Raw genomic sequence first — 19,991 nt, 5'->3', positions numbered from 1 at the left:
CCCCCACAGGACGTCAGTGGCATGCGGCGTTGTCACCGCAGGCTGCTTGCTGGCTCAAGCAGCACGTACCGCTATGGCGCAGCGCAAAATTAGAAAGACCGCTCAGCGTCGTTCAATTGGACATTAATGATTTCGCATTCACAACTCATAAGAGCTGCTTAGGTGTCCTCTTTTGTCTTGTTGCATAACGCTTGTTTTACGGTAATGTACCCCTTCCCCAACGCATTCCCGAAGGCTTGTAAAGTATTCATAAATATAGTTTCTTAAAATGAATAAAGTAAACGTGCTGGAAGCAGACACGCGGATGTTTTTGTGTTTGGTGTATTCAACATTTCAATCATACTGTTCACAATTATGATAATGCCTGCTTTGGCGGCAACTATAGTATACTAATAAACGCATGAATAATTGCATGACTTATTGTTTCACGCGTCGTGCACAATTCATCGCCCCATGCAGCCGTGAAACTTCGGCACGCAGCCGCACGCAGCAGGACACGCGGATTGATCCGCAATGAAACTTTCGTAAATCATGCTGCGCCTTAGGGCCATTTGGCGGCTATTCATATTTTCTACTGGTCTCATGACGAATTATTGCACAGATTTACCACTTCTACATACTCATGTGAATGTAGGGAATATATGTGTGCACAAAAAAATTAACTCATTTGAAAATAAATTGCCGCCAGCACGCGCTTTGTCCCTCGTGCACCTTCAGCCTTAATTTCCTAATCCGTAAGGAATCATATAGCAGCGCAAAATCCTGTTTCTCCCGCCTCATCCAAGCCGCAGCAACAGTACCGCGGAGCGTGCAAAAGCCTCCTCGACACATGAAAAATTTGACGTGGTTGAACGCGGTTAAACCACGCCTGTCGGGCGATACAGCACGGTTTTGCTTGCTTTGGGAAATGACACAAACGTTGCTCCGCGCGGCAGCAGCAGCGAGCGAATTGATCTTCATGCTGCGTCTGGCTTCAACGAGAACTAAGCGTCAAAAGCACAGCGCATACGAAGCTACCAGCACTCGACGCACTTTGTCCACATCGCAGATCGCTTTGAAGATGAGGCCCGCGCAACCTCGTGCTTTGTCCACAATCGCAGATCGTTTTCAAGATATGGGCACCCACGCGGCATATGCAGCAGCAGCCGTTAGTGGCAAGCTTAATCCCAGTTTGACCTTGGCTGAGCTTGAAGGTCAGATTTACGGAACCAGGCGTTTTCTGGGTTTGTACCTGCAGTAGTAGAGCTATCGCTCTAAAAAGCCCTTAAAGCTAAATATCCCTCGGGTAGGAACGCCGTGGTGCGGAGAAGAAGCGGGCCACGCCCAACACCGAATTTATGGCCACAGCAAACCCTGCCAGCGCACGCAAATCTCGGACGCCATGGTCAGGTATGCTTTTCCGCACCGAACACACTGAACGTAACCAATTGGGATTTTCATATCTGATACGAGGGGCGTTCAATAAAGATTTCCCCTGACCCACTTCCTGTGAACGGAGAACAACGAAACTTTGCAGATTTATTAGTCCTTCTCTACATAGGTGCCACCCAGGGACACACACTTCTCCCATCTTTTTATGCAATTGTAAACACCTCGCTTGTAGAAGTCGACAGGTTGCTCCAAAAGCCATGTTGTGACTTCAGAAATCAGAGTCTCATCATCTGGAAAATACTTGTCCTTCAAATGTTACTTCATTGTTGGAAAGAGGTGGAAGTCCGATGGTGCGAGGTCGGGTGAATAAGGGGGATGGGGTAGAATTTCAAAGCCGCGGCAGCGTGCTTCCATCTGGGCAACGTGCGAGTTGTGAACTGGGGCATGGTCTTGCAGAAGGAGGACACCTTTGGTGAGCATGCCACGTCTCTTGCTTCTGATGGCCTCCCGCAATTTCCGCAGCAGTGAAGCATAGTATGCCCCAGTAATCGTGGCACCCTTTGCTAGGAAATCCATCGAGACTACTCCGTGCTGGTCCCTAAAGACTGTGAGCATGACCTTGCCCGCCGAGGGCTGGGCGCGTGCCTTCTTTGGAGGCGGCGAGTCCAAGTGCTTCCATTGCATCGACTGGACTTTAGTCTCCGAATCATAGTGATGGACCCAGCTTTCATCCTGTGCAATCAGTCTGTTGAAAAAGTCCTCCTGGTTTCCATGGCACATGGTCAAAAGAGCCTGGGAGCATTCGACTCGTTCCTGGTTTTGGAAAGGTGTGAGCAGCCGGGGAACCCAGCGAGCGGATACCTTACGCATATGACGATGGTCCTGAATGATTTTTTCCACGGACCCCACACTAATCTTGACATTTTGGGCTAGGTTTCGAACGGTTACGCGGCGATTTTCCAAAATGGCGGCCTCCACTTGCTGGATGGTGTGTTCATCGATAGCGGAGTGGGGTCGCCCTGCAATCGGAGCCGTTTCCACCGAAATCCGACCGCATTTGAATTGACGATGCCAGTTCTTCACTACATCATATGATGGGGAATCCTCCCCATAAACCTCTTTTATCTCATCGAACGTCTTCCTTGGAGTGCGACCTTTCAAGTACAGGAACTTGATGACTGCTCTGTAATCCACTGCCATTATCACACCTCACACCACTTCAGCACCTGTAAAAGAAAGACCGTTACTAGTTCAGAGTTGCACATTGGCACGTGACCTATAGTGACTTATGCCATTACACATGTGAGTTTCAGCATCCTGCAATAAATAGAAGTGAGTCAGGGGAAATCTTTATTGAACGCCCCTCGTATACGCATGCGTCTCTTCAATTTCGAATTGATCCACGTAGCTTGTTAGGCGCGATTTCAACGTAAAGGGAAGGCTAATTCCAATAGGTAGAGGAGATAATATGAGGGCTCGAAAAGAAAAAAAAACATACATTTGATGGTTAATTCGAAAGGAGTTGTAGATTAGCGGGTGGCAAACATTCTGGAAAACGTAGAGTTATTTCGTCGATGCCTTTCGCACTGAATCACTCACGCAAGATCATGGAGGCTGCTGTGTCAGTCGGAGGGAAAATACGGCGTGTTTGGCAGCGCAGTCAAACGGTACAAAACGTACTTGCTCGATTATTAAACACGAGCAATAAACATTGAAACCGTCTTTTTTTTTCTAATACGTAATATTTACGTTAGTACCACATGTAGTCCGCCTTTTGTAACGTCGATAAATATTGCGTCCTCCGCCCCCTTCCTTTCTATATAGACTAATTATTGTTTTTTTTTCTTTCTTTCCTAGTGTTTATGCTGATGTGCGATATTAATTTGTATTATTTGGATCTTTATGTTAAATTTCATGCATTTCGCACATTGCATTGCTATGCTGCATTTACGTGCTCTATGTTGTGTGTATTGATGTGAGTTACCTATTCAGTGTCATGACTATGTTATTTGTTCTCGGCGTGCGCGCAATTTCGATTGCTACTTGTTTATTATGTACTATGCCTTATGTATGTATTTATTACGTTGTGTTATATTATGTACTTGTCAATTTTTAAGTCCTGAACCGGGTTCGAGCCGAGTAATGTGTTCCAGAGGTGACAAAAATGGTTTACTTTTAAACAGAAGGCGCGAATTATGCCGGAGACGTCTGATGCCTCCAGTTGCACTGTTATCACGGTTCGCCTGTTGTTAGCTTTAGAAACGGTATTTGTTTTTCACGCCTTTACATAGCGCCTCATATCATTCGACGCTGGCGCTAGGCAGTCGCCATCCAACACAAAATGGCTGTTGTGCAAATTACGACAACTGGCGCGAAAACACACTTTTAAAAGGAAGCCTTCCTCCAGATCTAATTTTCAGCGCATAGTTACCGTGGAAACCTTGATGTCTGATTACTGAAGGGACCATCGTACCACGTCCCGCTAACCACCGTCACTAGGCTTAGGCTCGAGCCTCAAGATCGAGCTTTCATTGGCATTTTCTATACGCTGTGCATTCTTGAAGACGAGCTGAAGTAAGAGCTTGTCGCTGCGTTTAACGCCAGTCGGCGTGGCTTTCTTTCTGCCGCAGCATGTCCTTCCCGTCGTTCCATGCTGCTCTGATGACGTACGCGGCCGTCTACGTCACGGTAAGTGCGGTGCCCTTTGCCTGAAATGAACTAGTGCCGTCACATTTAACCTATACCGTTTAGATGTATTATTGTAGTTTTGTTCTTTAGAGCAAACCACGTGCCTAACCCCATAAGCATGACTCATCAGCTTCAGCGATAGCGAGAACGACGCCATTGCGCTGTGGGCATTACACAGTCGCTGCGCCTGTTCGAATAAAGGTTTTGCGCTCACCGCTGCTCTGTTCTTGCTCAAATTCTGCAGAACGATCGCATTTTGGGGTCGGCTTGGTTTAGTATAACACTGATCACAGTTAATTGCCTGATTTTTAAGAAAAAAGTGCAAGTTTGCCTTCAATTATGGGGATGATCATGATAAGGAAATTTACAGAAGAATAAAATTGGCTTGAGTACGTATATGGTAGGCATTGCCAAATCCTGACAGGGAGCTTACCACTGTCGTTGAAAAGAAAAGTGCACAATAATTGCATTCTACCGGTGCTAACATATGGGGCAGAAACTGTGAGGTTAACAAAGAAGCTCGAGAACACGTTAAGGACCGCACAAAGAGCGATGGAACGAAAAGTGTTAGGCCTAACGTTAAGAGACAGGAAGAGAGCGGTGTGGATCAGAGAGCAAAAGTGGATAGCCAATATTCTAGTTGACATTAAGAGTACAAAATGGAGCTGGGTAGGCCATATGTAATGCGTAGGATGGATAACCGGTGGTCCATTAGGGTTACAGAATGGATACCAAAAGAAGGGAAGCGCAGTCGAGGACGGCAGAAAACTAGGTGGGGTGATGAAGTTAGGAAATTTGCAGGCGCAAGTTGGAATCAGCTAGCGCAAGACAGGGGTAATTGGACATCGCAGGGAGAGGCCTTCGTCCTGCAGTGGACATAAATATAGGCTGATGGGGATGCGAGCTGCATGCAGCGACAGTGCTAGCACTGACTTGTCTGCCGGCTGCTTCCTACAGCTGCCTGCAGGCGGCGACACAAGTCAGTGCTAGCGCTGTCGCTGCATGCAGCTCGAATCCCCATAAGTGAAGGCAAATTTGGACTTTCTTTCTTAAAAACCAGGCAATTAACTGTGGTAAGTGTTATACTAAACAGAGCGGACCCCAAAATGCGATCGTTCTGCGAAATTTGAGCAAGAACAGTGCAGCGATGAGCGCAAAATCCTTTTTCGAACAGGCGCCGCGAAATATTCAGGACCCTGTATACGTAAATACGCGACCCCGTTCCAGATAAACACCTGGCCAACCTGGGGGAGCGCGAGCGCCTACATAACATGTACTATCGACCAAAAAAAGTTTACGGACCACGGGATCTCAGAAAACGCTAAATATCCGAGCAGCCTTTAAAAGTAGCCAGTAAAACCGTACATAACAATGTTGTTCGCATATACCATGCAGTAGAGGCTAGAAATGGGAATACCAGGCTGCGTGTTGAGGCTGCGGAGATATTCAGCTTTTTGTCAGATCCCTTGGTCCGTAAACTTTTTGGTCGATAGTACCTTATCAACTGCAGGCGTTTCATAGATCTAGTGCGTGCTCGCAACAAAACGACACAGGCCCGCAGATATGCCAAACGCGGATGGCCCATTCAAGGTGGTGAAATTACCACCTTGAATGGTGGTAATGTCCACATCGCCATGTGGACATGGCGATACCCAAAAAATAGGGTGCTTGGTTGTAATAAATAAATAAATAAATAAATAAATAAATAAATAAATAAATAAATAAATAAATAAATAAATAAATAAATAAATAAATAAATAAATAAATAAATAAATAAATAAATAAATAAATAAATAAATAAATAAATAAATAAATAAATAAGAATCATGTTTAGCTGTCCTTTCGTGAACCACTGATGGAGCCGTTCTCCCTATGTTCAGTTAACCGCTAGAATACTATCCTGTTGAAATAGAATTTAATCAGCACTAATAGTATATACCTGATACTACGGAGACAGCAATGCCGTCTAGGACATTTTGCAGTTACTGAAAGGAACAGACAGCCGATCTTCTTGTTTAATACTTGCCGCCCACAGTGCTCTGTTACGAAGCAGGCAGGTGGAAATTGCCTTTAAATGTTCATAAGAAACAGGTGGTCAAGTTCTTATTAACTGTGCGGGAAACAGCGATAAGCAAGCGCGACAGCGATTCCAGCCTCGGGGGCGGCTAGCACACGCGGCCGACCGTGACGTCATATGGGGTCGCACCGCAAAGAGACGCCTTCGCTAAGGAGGCACCCTTCCTTTCCCAATATGAGGCCACAGACCATCCTTCCCAGTAATCGATCAGTCAATGAGCTGTCGTCAGAGGGGGAAGCCGCAGACGCTGTCTTACTATATCGTTTCTTTATCCAAGGCGACGGTCGTGCAAATGAGAATCATTCAGCTGCGTTACATATCCTCCTGATACCCGAACATGGGACATAATCCCTCTTTAAGGTGGTCTTTTATTGTTTGCTGTTATCTTATGAACTTTAAAAACATTTTTTTTATTTATATACCACTGTTAGATGCCAAAAGCTGCGTCGCCATGTACGTGAAATAAATGTCTCCATTATCTCCTCATGTTTGCTATGGTAAAAATTGCATAATACTTGGGAAGAACTGGCAGAGACCCACAAGACAAGTCAGATAGAGCGACTCAAGCTCACCAGCACGGGCAGGGTCACGCTAAGCAGACTGGGCTACCCAGTCGAATATGAATCCAGAAAACAGCGGGTCCCTCTTCCCCTGAGGGAGAAGATCATGGTGGCCAGCATCCCGAGAAACATGCACCCTGACTGAATACAACATAGAAAGGGGGCAAGCAAGAGTACAAGCTCTACGTAAGGCCTACGAAGGACAAAAAAAAAATGTCACAGTTTCGCCCTAAGGGCGAAGCAATGAATGCGATAGCAACACAGCAATGTCATACGAAGTAAGGTGAGCGGCTTTGGTAGCAATATGAATTGTAGTAAACATGAGCTGATTAAGTAAGCAGGTGTGCTGCGGCGTAAGTAGACCGACATGAAGACAGACTCGATGACCACGAGAAGGCGCGTGTGAGACGGTGGTGTTGATGAGAAGCGCTTCCCGTGGGCAGTACGTGCGAAGGGACACACCTGTAGCGCTGCACTGCCGATCCGGGCAGCATTGCATGTGTAGCGTGCGTTGGAAAATGTGGCCCGACTATTACTAACTGAATGAACCAGCGTGGTGTGAGCGCGCACAAACAAACATGAATAGATCACACTGAATGACTGCAGACAACGACTGTCAAAACGCTGGCAGCAAGCATACGCAGCAGCGGGCGAAGGTACGTGCGGTCTATCGCTTCAACGGAAACTGAGCGGCGAATGCACCGCGCATAAAGGTCAGAGCCGTGTGGAGATAAGAGACGGTGCGGACGAGCGACGAGCGCGGTTGTTGGCAGCGTAGAAGTGCCCCCCCCCCCCCCCCCCCCGCTCCCTCCGGCGCTGGCTTCCCGCTTCCTTGCTTGCGCGTGGGAGATTGAGTGCGTTCGCTCTCCGTGATAGCGCGCGTCCCCGCACGCTTCTGCTCGGGCATACAGTGCGCGGCGAAGATTTTATCTATAGGGAACCTCACGGCGACGGCGACGCCGACGGCAGAAATCCGGTTGAAGTGTCCATATAATTGCTATCGCAATAAAAAAGGAGTAGTCAGATACACCGACGCTGTAAAGTACAAGAACCGAGAGGCCCACGCTATCAGCGTGATCAACGGCCAAGGAGAAGGGGTAGCAGCGGCCTCGGTAAACACTCTCCAGACATCGACTGCGCGGAAGAAACGGCGACAGCCCTGGCGGCCACTACGGGCTAGCGAGAGGAAGATCATATTGTCACGTACGAGTTTGTACCGCTGTGGACAAAATGACGTTGGTTGGGGAAGAAGAGGCTGAAGTGTCTCGGAGCTCGGTAGATGGTGTCACCCTGGCCACAGAGCTACAACCCTCTGTATATATTGTAAATACATATATTTTCTCCCCGTAACATTTTGGTGGAAGTGCGGGGTAGGAAATGGGCCAAGGAGGTCCAGGCCGACGCGGAAAAATGGCTCATTGGGGATATCTATAGGCTGAAGGTGGCCAGCGGGAAACAATGGAGGCGTCTTGCGGCGTTGGCAAAGGTCGCAGGCAGCGACGTAGCTTCGAACAGAGCGATATAGCCCAGGCCAGAAAAATCGTCTGCGCACACGGTCGTATGTATACGGGAGACACCCAAATGACCAGCGGTAGGCGCAGCGTGTAACTGCGAGAGAATTGTTGAGCGCAGATGCTGGGGAACGACGAGGAGCAGTTCAGCACCATGAGGATTCATATTGCGTCGATATAAGGTCCCGTCCTGGAGAACAAACATACGGAGAGAAGCGTCCTGTTGCTCCGAGGTAATGCGTTCGATGATGGATCGCGAATATGGGTCACGACGCTGCGCGTCGGCGATGCGTGAGAAGTCGGAGATCGACAAAACGCAGGTATCTGTATCGGTTTCGGTGCCATCCGGTGGGTCGACAGGGTAGCGGGAGAGGCAGTCGGCGTCCTTATGTAACCGGCCAGATTTGTAGGAGACGGAAAACGTGTACTCTTGCAGGCGTAAAGCCCAGCGGCCAAGACGGCCTGTCGGGTCTCTGAGTGAGGATAGCCAACATAAGGCATGATGATCTGTCACGACGGTGAAATGTCGACCGAACAGGTAAGGGCGGAACTTAGCAATGGACCAAACAAGGGCCAAGCATTCACGTTCTGTTATCGAGTAGTTTCGCTCAGGTGCAGAAAGAAGACGGCTAGCATACGCGATCACGCGATTGGTGTCCCGCTGTCGTTGGGACAAGATAGCGCCAATGCCATGGCCGCTTGCATCAGTGCGAACTTCGGTGTAGGCATGCGGATCAAAATGACCCAACACGGGTGGATTGGTAAGGCGACTGATAAGCGTTGAAAATGCTTCAGCCTGGTCGGGTCCCCAACGAAAAGTGGTGTCCTTTTTCAGAAGGTCTGTGAGAGGGCGAGCGATTTCGGCAAAGTTCTGGATAAATCGCCGAAAATAGGAACACAGCCCTAGAAAACTGCGGACATCGGTAGGAGAACGCGGAAGGGGAAACTCCTTAACGGCACGAACTTTGTCAGGATCAGGCTGGACGCCAGAAGCGTCAACCAAGTGACCAAGTACTCGTATTTGACGGCGGCCGAAATGGCATATTGCAGAATTGAGTTGTAGGCCGGCACGTCTAAAAACATCAAGGATAGCTGAGAGTCGGTGAAGGTGGCTCTCAAACGTCGGTGAAAAAACTACGACGTCATCAAGGTAGCAGAGGCATGTGGTCCATTTGAATCCGCGCAGAAGAGAGTCCATCATGCGCTCGAAGGTAGCAGGGGCATTACACAGTCCAAAAGGCATCACTTTAAATTGGTAGAGACCATCTGGGGTGACGAAGGCGGTCTTTTCGCGATCTCGTTCATCCACTGCGATTTGTCAGTAGCCGGAGCGCAAATCAATCGATGAAAAATAACTGGCACCGTGTAAGCAGTCCAGCGCGTCATCAATACGCGGAAGCGGATACACGTCCTTTTTCGTAATCTTATTCAGGTGACGGTAATCGATACAAAATCTCCAGGTATTGTCCTTCTTTTTAACCAAAACGACAGGTGACGCCCACGGACTGCAGGAAGGCTCGATAATATCTTTGGAGAGCATTTTGTCCACCTCCGTTTGGATCACCTGGCGTTCAGCTGCTGACACACGGTAGGGCCTCCGGTGTATAGGAGGAGCGTCACCAGTGAGGATTGGGATGGGTGACGACACGGGTGCGACCTAGCGGGACGATTTCCAAAATCAAAGATGTCTTCATAGGACATCAGAATACGGCGAAGGGCGTCGGCGTAAGCAGGCCGTAGGTCAGTAGCTATCATGGGCGTAAACTTGTCGTTGCTTGAAGTAGGACGGTCGGAAGCTGCAGCAGTGTCGAATCGTGGTTCGGGCGTAAGAGCAGCTACTCCACACTCTTCCAAAGGGGACAGCAAAGCGAGAGATACACCCTCAGGAAGCACTTGCAGACACGAACCAAAGTTCAGAAGGGGAAGCCACGCTCGATTGTTAACAAGAGTGACAATGGAGCTGGGTAGTGCGATTTGGCGTGCCAGGAGAACGTCGCAAAGTGGGGACACCACGTAAGGACCATCTCGAAGTGGAGGAGAAGGCGACATGAGGACGTAGGTCGCAGCATCAGGTTGCAGGCGAACAAATTCAGCAGAACGAAGTCGGGACTTGTGGTCTTCGGTCGGGTCGGCAAAGTAATGGGGCAGTTCAAGGCGAAGGGTGCCGGTTGCACAGTCAATAAGTGCTGAATGAGCAGTCAGGAAGTCTATTCCAAGAATCACTTCGTGGGGACACTCGGCCAGTACAGTGAACAGGACTAACACAGGACGACCGGCAATGGTAACACGGGCGGCGCACATTCCCATCACGGCTGTTGTACTGCCATTAGCCACTCGGACGGCAGGCGACTCGGCAGGTGTCAGGACTTTACGGAGACGGCTACGAAGATCTGATCGCATAACCGACACCTGAGCGCCAGTATCAATGAGGGCTTGAACGGGTACATCATCACCAAAAATTTCAACAAGGTTCGGTCGAGCAGCAGGGGTCAGCAGAGGTTTTGCAGTCCGAGTCGTCAACGCAGCCTCACCTCCGGGGGCTGCATTGCTTAGTTTCCCGAGAAGCGGCCCGCGTAGGACGGGGACGAGGGGCGTCGAGGTGTAGGCGAGCGGGACTGACGGCGTTGCGGCGAGGGCGAGCGGCTAGTGGTGTTTCCCCGAGAGGGAAGGCCGGCATGGTATGGTTCAGAAAGGGGCGACAGAGACCGAGGGTCTCGATTGAAGCGGCGATCAGCGTATGGTCGAGGCGAGGAGTACCAGCGGTTACTACGGCAGTGGCGGGAGATGTGACCGACCCGGGAGCAAGCAAAGCAAATCGGCCTGTCATCTGGTGTTCGCCACTCAGATGGGTTCCGATATCGACTCGGGAACGACTGGCGAGGTGCAGCAGAGGCAATGACAGGAGTGGTCATCACGGACTCACAAACAGCATGTAGAAATTACCAAAAGGGCCGCATTTCTAAGCAAGCCCTGAGCATCGTCTAAAATCGAGACAATTTTCAAGAACTATGCATTGTCTGGGCCCCGGGACACGAGTCCCTGGCGGGTAATACAGCGGCTAACGCCACTGCCCGAAATCACATTCTCCGGGCTATCCCACCGGGTTCACGAGCCCCGGTAGAAGAACACGAAAGCGTCCCGAAAAGATACGCCGAAATCCTGAGCCACTACAGACTGGGTAGGAGGATCTACCCACCCCCGTATCCGAAGCTAACAAGAGAAGATGCGGTGATATTCCGCAAACTACAGACCGGCACTTTCCCGCACGGCACCCTCCTACACGCCATGTATCCTACTATAGCTATACTTACAAGTGCGCCTTCTGCTCTGCGCCCAACACCTTCTACCACATGGCATGGGAATGTGGGCAAAACCCATCGACGCCACGCATCACCGAACCAACCGTCGAGCAGTGGGTGGCCCAGCTGACAAGCCCGAGCCCTGGTGAGCAGGGCTCGGGCTTGTCAGGACCAAGTGGTGAGCAGGACCAAGCTATCGGCTCAGGCCCACGGCATCCTGGACACGGGACGCCGCCCACCTCGGACGATTTCACCGTCAGCTGATTTCTGTAGATAAACTTTATTCCTCTTCCTCATTGCTTAAACACAGAGGCGAATATGGAACTACATACGTGTAGTACATTGCCATGCTGCTTCCACGTCCGGTATTTTCACGCAATCTCTGTGATGTCGAAACACGCTTCAAGGTTACTTCCGACCGTCTGGGACGACACAGAGGTCTAGGTCAATTTGGTGTCAAATTTCTCGAAAGCGGATGACAAGCGTATGAGTAAATCGTTTCTTTACAGTTACACCGCACTTGATACCAGGAATGAATATTTTGCCTAATCACTCCCGAATGAACTTGGGAAAAAAAAAAAAGGCAATGCGCAGCGTATCGTACAAAGGGGTCTTAAACGGCTTTGTTGTTTCTATAGGCTCTGCTATGTAGTAGGTCGTCGCTATAGTGTACTATCCTGGCCTTGGGAAAAGTTACTGCGGTGCTCGCAGGCGTACCTGCACTGCGTGGCACGAACCCGGTCCTGGCGGCTCCTGAAGCCCGCCGTGTGCCTGGCCCTGGGCGCCCTGGCGCTGCTGTGCTGCGCGAGCCGCGTGGCGCTCCGTCGCAGCCACGCGGCCGACGTGCTGGCCGGTGCAGCGATGGGCGCCGCCGTGGCCGCCTACCTGGTGAGGAGCCGCCGTCCCAGAAATGCTGCCCCGACGGCGCTGCGAGTGCGCCGTGTATCGCGTCAAGGCAGTCCGACGGAATGTGCTCGTCCGGAAACCAACTCTCGGGACAGTTCTTGGCGGCGTTCTCGGACGCCGTTTCGGGAGCGCCCTTCTTGTCGCGCAGCTCGCCAGGCAGGCCGGCGCAGGAAATCCGCTGACTGTGCGGCATTGCTCATTCACAGGAAGTTGCATCCGCTGCGTTGCTATTTTTTGAGAGAAGAGAGAAACAGTTACCATTGTAGGCGTTCACAGAGGCCGTAGATTGCAGCCTCTGATGTCGAAACTACCTTCTGGTCTGTTATGAGTAGCAGAAAGCCAAGTCTTGGAATTTTTCAATACCCTGGCAATATTCCAATAGACGGCGTAGTTTCCCCGCCAATCATTTTCGCATAAGCGCCTCCAAATCAAGACGGCTTCCGCATACAAGCTCCCATTTCTCAAACTTGACTCGCCATTCCGAGCTTTTGTGCGTACGGTTAACCGGCGTTGGTCTTACTATATATAGTGTTGTACAACAGCGAGGACGCATGTGGGAAAAACCCCGAAAAATGTATGACCACACAAGATGCTTGTGGCCCCAATGTTCTCGTGAATCGATTGGTAATAGCGTCAAAAATCACGGGTGCTTTCGCGTAATTGGTACTGCGCTGTCGATTTCTTTTGAAGGCACAGGATAGATGCATGTAAAGCACGATGCAGTCATTGCGCAAGTACGACTATAATGAACGTGAGAAGAGCCTCACTCAAAATCGCCTACTGCTGGATGTATAATGTTCAGAAATTGGGCGGTTCTCGGCACACACACAAAAGAGAAAGCCACAAAAATATGTACCATCAGCGATTGCAGAATGGTACAAGCTACCCTGCAGACCAAATTGCCAACGAACGTAACCCCTCCGAGTTGAAGCATGCACTATTGACAATTCATTTCGGAAATGAATACTCAAAGTTATGCCACTTACGTTCTTCTGTTTCAAGAAATGTCTAGTTTTACGAGTTAATGTAGCTAGGTCTTACAGTAGTTTTGCCTCGTATGTCTCCCTCCCTTGTGAAATAGCTCGATAGGAGTCCTCGACGGTTGATGAAATTATGAGCTGATTGAGATGTATACTATCGGATTTGGCAACGGTCCCAACGGGACCTTTCTGGAAGCGTGGCCCCCACTGAACGGTGCCTTACCTCGCAGAGCGCGTGTGCTGCTCAGCGGTTCCGCGAGCGGCGCACTGCGAGGGGCGCCGTGAGCAGCGGCGGCCAGCCTCAAGCCGGGCCCTTCTACCGCTACGTGCACACCGGCAAGGACGCGCCCTGCTCGCCCGGCCCGGACGCCTTCCAGAGGGACCTGCAGAAACGCGTCACCGAAAGCCGCCGGAACCGGCAGCACGCCCAGGACGCGGCCAGGGCATGACCAGACTCGTCGCGCGGTTCATTCGACGCGCCGGCCATTCGACGCGCGAGGGTGTTCCACTCGTCGGCAGAGTGCGAGTAGACGGGACGAGACTGCCAGTTGCTGCTGCTATTCACTAAGCACGGAAAGCGAATCCAAATAGCGTACAAGAACATAACGAATGAAAAGAAAAAGAGCAGGCGCCTCCCTTGCCAGTCAAAGACTGTGTGTTCCAAGCGCACCGTGTCGAGCCTTCGCCCCGATTGCAGGACTGCTGTCGCAGCATCTGGCCACGGGCAGTTGATTAGATTTCTTCTACATTATTTTCTGCGTCTACGCAAGAGCGCGCACGAATAATGTCTCATCTGGCCTTCATCTGCCCACGCCCTTTCGAGTATACTTGGAATGAATGCGCTGCAGCCAATCGGCGGGCTCCCCTCGATGTGCGTCAACTGGAGGGAAGCACGAACCCATCGGCGAGGGGGTGCCTAAAATCATTTCGCGCATCAGAGGCGCAGTCGTGAGTGGAGTCTATACACTTATACTATCTTCGCAGCGAACACGAGAAGCTCGGTTCTCCAAACGTGTTGTTGACGCGCATGTGGAGCAAACGTTTGTCGCTAGATCTTTACCGCAGGTCACGATAGGTCCGGGAGACCAGAGCGATACCTTTATTTTACCATTCAAGCGCAATATTTTCGTGGAATAAGTGTAACGAGAACACACCGCATTTTTTATGTAAACGACAATGTCAACATGTCAATGCACTAAACACTATAAGCATTATACTGAACCGTCGCACGCGTGTCGAGAAGAGGGCGCGTGAACCATATGTGCTCTGCGTTGATTCTGCAAATCCCAAGTAAGAACGCGCCACAGAAGCCGCATCTGTGGACGGCCGATGTCATTTTGAGCGACAGGGTGGCCTAGAATCCGTGTCTGCTGTACCGTTCGAGCAGAGCGGCAATCGCAGCTTCAGCAGCCCACTGTGCCGGCATATAGGCGAATACCTCTGTACAGTCTGGCGCGACCGTGCACCCATTTGTTTGCTTCGAAAACGTCACGGCACATATTATTCTGTATACTCGGAGCGTCTAGTGCCGTAACAAACATATGTGCAAGATGCACAGCGATCTCGGGCACCGCGCCCACTTTTACACATTTCCTGACGTCCGAGTGCAAGCGAACGTTCTAGTCACAATTTGTATTTCTCGACGCAGAAACTGTCTGTGGCTGTAATAAACGTCGTACGTTATTTTGTGTCCTGTGAGAGTCTTTCTTGTGAGATTCTGTGCGACAAAGCTAGAAGCAGGTTCTCAGGATCCGGTGAAAATATAGCACGGGAGGAAGACGGCACGTACGAACATTGCGTTCTACCGCTTCCGACCGAGGCCCGATCCTCTTCAGAGTACAAGAAAAAGGCTGATCGCAACGATTTCTGTACACCTGTATTTAAATCGATGTACTCAGCTTGCGCAGCGCCCATCGACGCGTCTGGTGCTGGTCACGGATATATACGAAAGTGAACGACCGCGTCTGACCGTCGTAACTTTCGTAGGCCCTATGTAAAAATAATTCAGTCCAATACAATTCAATGAAAATATATTTTAACCGTGATAATTGCTGTGATGGCAGCTTCTACTCTGCCAACAACTGCGCTTGTACTTTGCCCGGCTGCGGCGGTCGCCCGCACCGTCTCTTAAAAGCGATCTCTACACGGCTCTGACCTTTGTATGCGCTGTGCATTCTCAGCTCAGTTTCCGTTGAAGTGATAGACCTCACGAACGTTCGCTTGCTGCCAGCGTTTTGACAGTGGTTGTCTGCGGTCATTGAGTGTGATCTATTCATGTTTGCTTGTGCGCACTGACACCACGCTTGTTAATTCAGTTAGTAAGCGAATGTGTCCAAGTTTATGCAGCTGATAAAACTACTATCCCTACTCCGAACAGCTCTCTACTAATTTGCTATCGCAATTGATGCTTCGCCTTTCGGGCGAAACTGCGACATTTTTTTTCTCTCACTCTGTCTCTCTCATTCTCTTTCTTTCTCGCTCGCTTTCATTTTCTCTTTCTCTCGCCCCTAGCAAGACAATCGTCGGTACAATGCAACCATATGGCTCCCATAAATGCATGTTCTGCAAGTGTGGGTGTATAGTCTAGTGGTTATGACGCTCGCCTTCGGATCGTGGGTACCGGGTTCGAATTCCGCCTCGCCAAGAAAGTTCATGCTCTGCTTTCGCTCTCTCCCAGCTCACGCTCTCCCAGCTCGGCGATGCTGCGCACGACGACGATGATGATGATGACCTTATCATCTTTGGCGCATGCCCACTCACGGGGATCGGCCAAGAGTCGGGCATATATTACGACAACGAGACCAGCCTAGCGAGGCCTTAACAGTTACGCTGTAATATGATGATGACAAAACATTCATTCAGAGGGTGTGGTTCTGTGGAGCCGGGATGACAAAATAATAATTATTAATTGGGTTCGAACCACAGCTGTGACAGTAGCTTAGAGTACGCTCTACAGATACACAGAGAATATAATGCTGCGGATTCATACAAAGTATGCGTAATGCAGAGTAAGCGTATGATCTGTAACCAGCCCGAGTATAGTGTCCTTGCTCATGTTAAAATAAAATAAGCTCAAAGCAAAGCGCACGGAAGTCGTCAACGCGGAAAGTGTCCTTTTTTTTTCTTCGATTTTGTTATCTCACGTTGTGCGTGTGCGTTGTGTGTGTGTGCGGATTGCGCGCGCACTTCTACACAAACTGTCTTTCAGTTGGACAGCGGTGTATTTGCATCGGGATTCTTACGTTGTCGCCGACTATAGTTCACAGACTAGTTTTAACGGTTCACATTAGTGTCACAAGATATCAAATCAAAACAGTAGCGCCGTGACCCCGTCTTTCTGTCGCCTTGTGTGTCACGTTTGCGGTGCACTGCTCTACATGATGCCGTAGAAACTAGCTCATCAGTTTGTCCTTGTGTAACCCCTTCACTCAAATCTCGGACCTACCGCAGGACGAACCGGAGGTGTAGTTGATCAGATACTCAGCAACATACATACCAACCCCGAAATGACAATTATATGGTACTTTGACATACACGTCCCATACCCGTCGGCATGGGCAGTGAATCGGAGCATCAGAATCTCCTTGAACGTCGAACATCTGTAGTCACAATAGACATACACAAACCGATTAATATGGCCATAGCGCCCATGACGCTGAAGTACTTTCGCATTTCCATAGATTGTCATTAGACAAGACAGTGTTACCCGCCGTGGTTGCTCAGTGGCTATGGTGTTGAGCTGCTGAGCACGAGGTCGTGGGATCGAATCCCGGCCACGGCGGCCGCATTTCGATGGGGGCGAAATGCGAAAACACCCGTGTACTTAGATTTAGGTACACGTTAAAGAACCCCAGGTGGTCCCCCACTACGGCGTGCCTCATAGTCATATCGTGGTTTTGGCACGTAAAACCTCATAATTTAATAAATTTTTAGCACAGTGTTATTTTTTTCTTTGGTACCCTGTGGGGATTGCCTAATTGACCGAACGTTTCCTGTTTTCTAACCTCGTGCCACCACTACGCATTGTGTTCGACGGACTTGTCATCCACACCAACTCGCAGTACGTACAACACATGGAACTCATCACACTTGTTCAGCTTCACAGCCACGTGAGCCTCTCTATAGTGGGTAGAAGCCATGGTTGAGCGCAAAGCAACAACGGCGCTGTGTTGCCAAGTGAGAACGAGTGCATGCAGTCAGTGAACACCTTTTGTTGTCGAAGTATATGTTTCCTGAAATACTTCTCCACTCCTGTTACCCTTCAATGCCTCTTCAACGCCGCAAATGCATGAAACTGGGACACGTAAGCAGCGTCTGTGAAAACCAGGCAGCATGCTGCGCCGAGCCCCACGATGCAGATAAATCAAGTGTTTCAACTGCAGCGGGTCACATGAGGCTTCATCGAAGAATTGACCACATATTTAGAAGGAAATGGCCATCTTGAAAGAAATGGTGCGAGATTATTCATCTCACCGAGAAGCCGCCGCTAAAATCAGGAGGCGACGTTCTTCAAGGAAAACTGTTGCAGCATCGACGCGCTTGCCACTTCCTATGACATCGTCTCCTCCTCTGCCGCCCAGACCATACAATGCGGAATGGACCACGAAGGACAAGGCCACTGAGAAGACGACATCTGTCGAATCTTGGCCGGCCCTACCAAAACGACAGCAAACTTCTGATGGACAACCACCGGCGTCTACTGTCGGGGATTTGTCCGACCAGGACAGGCAAGTGGCTGTAATGCTGCAGTCGCTATCCGCATGATCCTGAACAAGCTGCAAACACCTGCAGCTCGAAGTGCTCTACAAATATTGGATGCACTAAATACAGTGCTTGCTAGCATCGTCTAAGCACGATGGCTTAACCAATAGTCCCCTTCTGCACTAAAGTTAAAGGTGCGTCGATCTTCCAATGGAATGCCAGAGGTATCAGGACCCGCATCGCAAAATTTCGCCAATTTGTTTTTACAAATCGTTTCCCCATACTGGTCATTTGCGAACCAAATACGTCTGGTTACGAATCTTTCGTCTCGTCCACATGCGGAGCGTGCAGCAAAGTAATCATCTACATCCGCACGGATTTTACGTATGTCGCTCACGTGGTAGAGCCTCAAGACGACAACCAATATGTTTGCCTGCATGTCAAAAAGAAGACTGTGTCATTTATACATTTATTGGAGCCTACATATCCCCAGTGGGTCACTTTGACGGCAAAAGGCTCAAGAACATATTGCTAATGACCAATGGCCCCTGTGTTATTACAGGTGACATTAACGCGCATCACCAGCTATGGGGAAGCACTAAAATTGACTCCAGAAGCAGGAGTCTTGCCTCCTTTGCTGCCGACCATGATATGTGCTGTGCGAATGACGGGAGCCCTACATTTCTGCGAGGCACGACCTATAGTAGCTGCTTAGACTTGACTTTGGTGTCACGGCGCTTCGCCTAGAGCGTCCAATGGTTTACGGACATAGAGACATAGAGACACATGGAAGCGACCATATTTCAACATACATAAAGATTAGTGGAGTTGAGAAATGATATTCTACGGTCTTGCGCACAGTTGATTGGTCAAGGTTTAAGGAGATTATGGATGACGTATGTCAGGAAGGCCTTTCACACAATATAGAAGATGCAATCGCGGAAGCAATGAAAGCATTCATGTGCTCGCTTACAAGGTCAGCAAGGCCTTCGACACAGAACTTGAGGGGCTGCGTGCGGCACACCGACAGGCGGAAAGAAGGTATCGGCGCACGAAGTGCGTTTTAGATCTGAGGGCCTCACGACGCATACAAAAGAAAGTCCAGCGTCGTATGGATAAATTGAAAAACAAGCGATGGAAATCTTTCTGTCAGACGCTTGATCCCCGAAGATCGCTCTCGCACATATGGAGAACAGTTAGGGGTCTTCGCTCATGTCCGCATCAAAGGAAGCCCTTTGCGGTTCTGGCCCTCTACCAACGTCGCTCGCAGTTTCAAGTGGCTGAAGAGTTCTGTGTGCGGGTTGCTGGGTCCGTGATCATCACTACTGACGCGGCACTGAATTACGTCCCTGAGGCACGTGTACCAGAAATGAACGTGCCATTTTCAGTCGAAGAGCTCGACGCTGCGTTGGCGACCTGCAGGCGTTCTTCGTCACCAGGACCAGATGGCATCACGTACGCTGCCCTATGCCACCTTGCACATGACGCACGTAGTGAGCTGCTCAACTACTACAATGAGCCTTGGCGAAACGGCGTCGTTCCTAAACAATGAAAATCAACCCGCTTGATCCCCATTCTGCAGCCTGGAAAGTCTCCGCTTGATTTATAATCATAACTTCCGATTGCGCATTCGAGCTGCGTCGGCGAAGTGATGGAAAAAATGATTCTTGCTCGCTTGAAATGGTACCTCGAGCAATTCAACATCTATCCGGACGCCATGGCTGGCTTTCGTCAAGGTCTCTCATCCATCGACAATGCTATTGACCTCGTTACCAGGGTCCGACAACAGAAAACCCTCAAGCGCCTATCCGTTGCACTTTTTCTCGATGTCAAAGAAGCATACGACAACGTCGCCCATGAGGCCATACTGAACTCACTTGAGGATGTGGGAGTTGGTG

At 49.8% G+C, this 19,991-nt stretch overlaps 1 protein-coding gene across 1 annotated transcript in view; it reads left to right on the top strand.

The window, feature by feature from the left end:
- The window catches only part of LOC119432857 (phospholipid phosphatase-related protein type 5), a 53,597-nt gene extending 38,535 nt beyond the window's left edge, over nucleotides 1–15,062 (top strand). Inside the window, exons 9-11 of the mRNA XM_049659331.1 lie at nucleotides 4,002–4,059; nucleotides 12,218–12,394; nucleotides 13,623–15,062. Coding sequence (XP_049515288.1) covers nucleotides 4,002–4,059; nucleotides 12,218–12,394; nucleotides 13,623–13,841 — 454 coding nt within the window. The 3' untranslated portion in view covers nucleotides 13,842–15,062. The remainder of the gene's footprint in view (nucleotides 1–4,001; nucleotides 4,060–12,217; nucleotides 12,395–13,622) is intronic.
- Nucleotides 15,063–19,991: the final 4,929 nt, after the last annotated feature.

The sequence above is a fragment of the Dermacentor silvarum genome, chromosome 11, assembly GCF_013339745.2.
Source record: "Dermacentor silvarum isolate Dsil-2018 chromosome 11, BIME_Dsil_1.4, whole genome shotgun sequence".
NCBI lineage: Eukaryota > Metazoa > Arthropoda > Arachnida > Ixodida > Ixodidae > Dermacentor > Dermacentor silvarum.
This window is presented reverse-complemented; position numbering and strand designations above follow the sequence as displayed.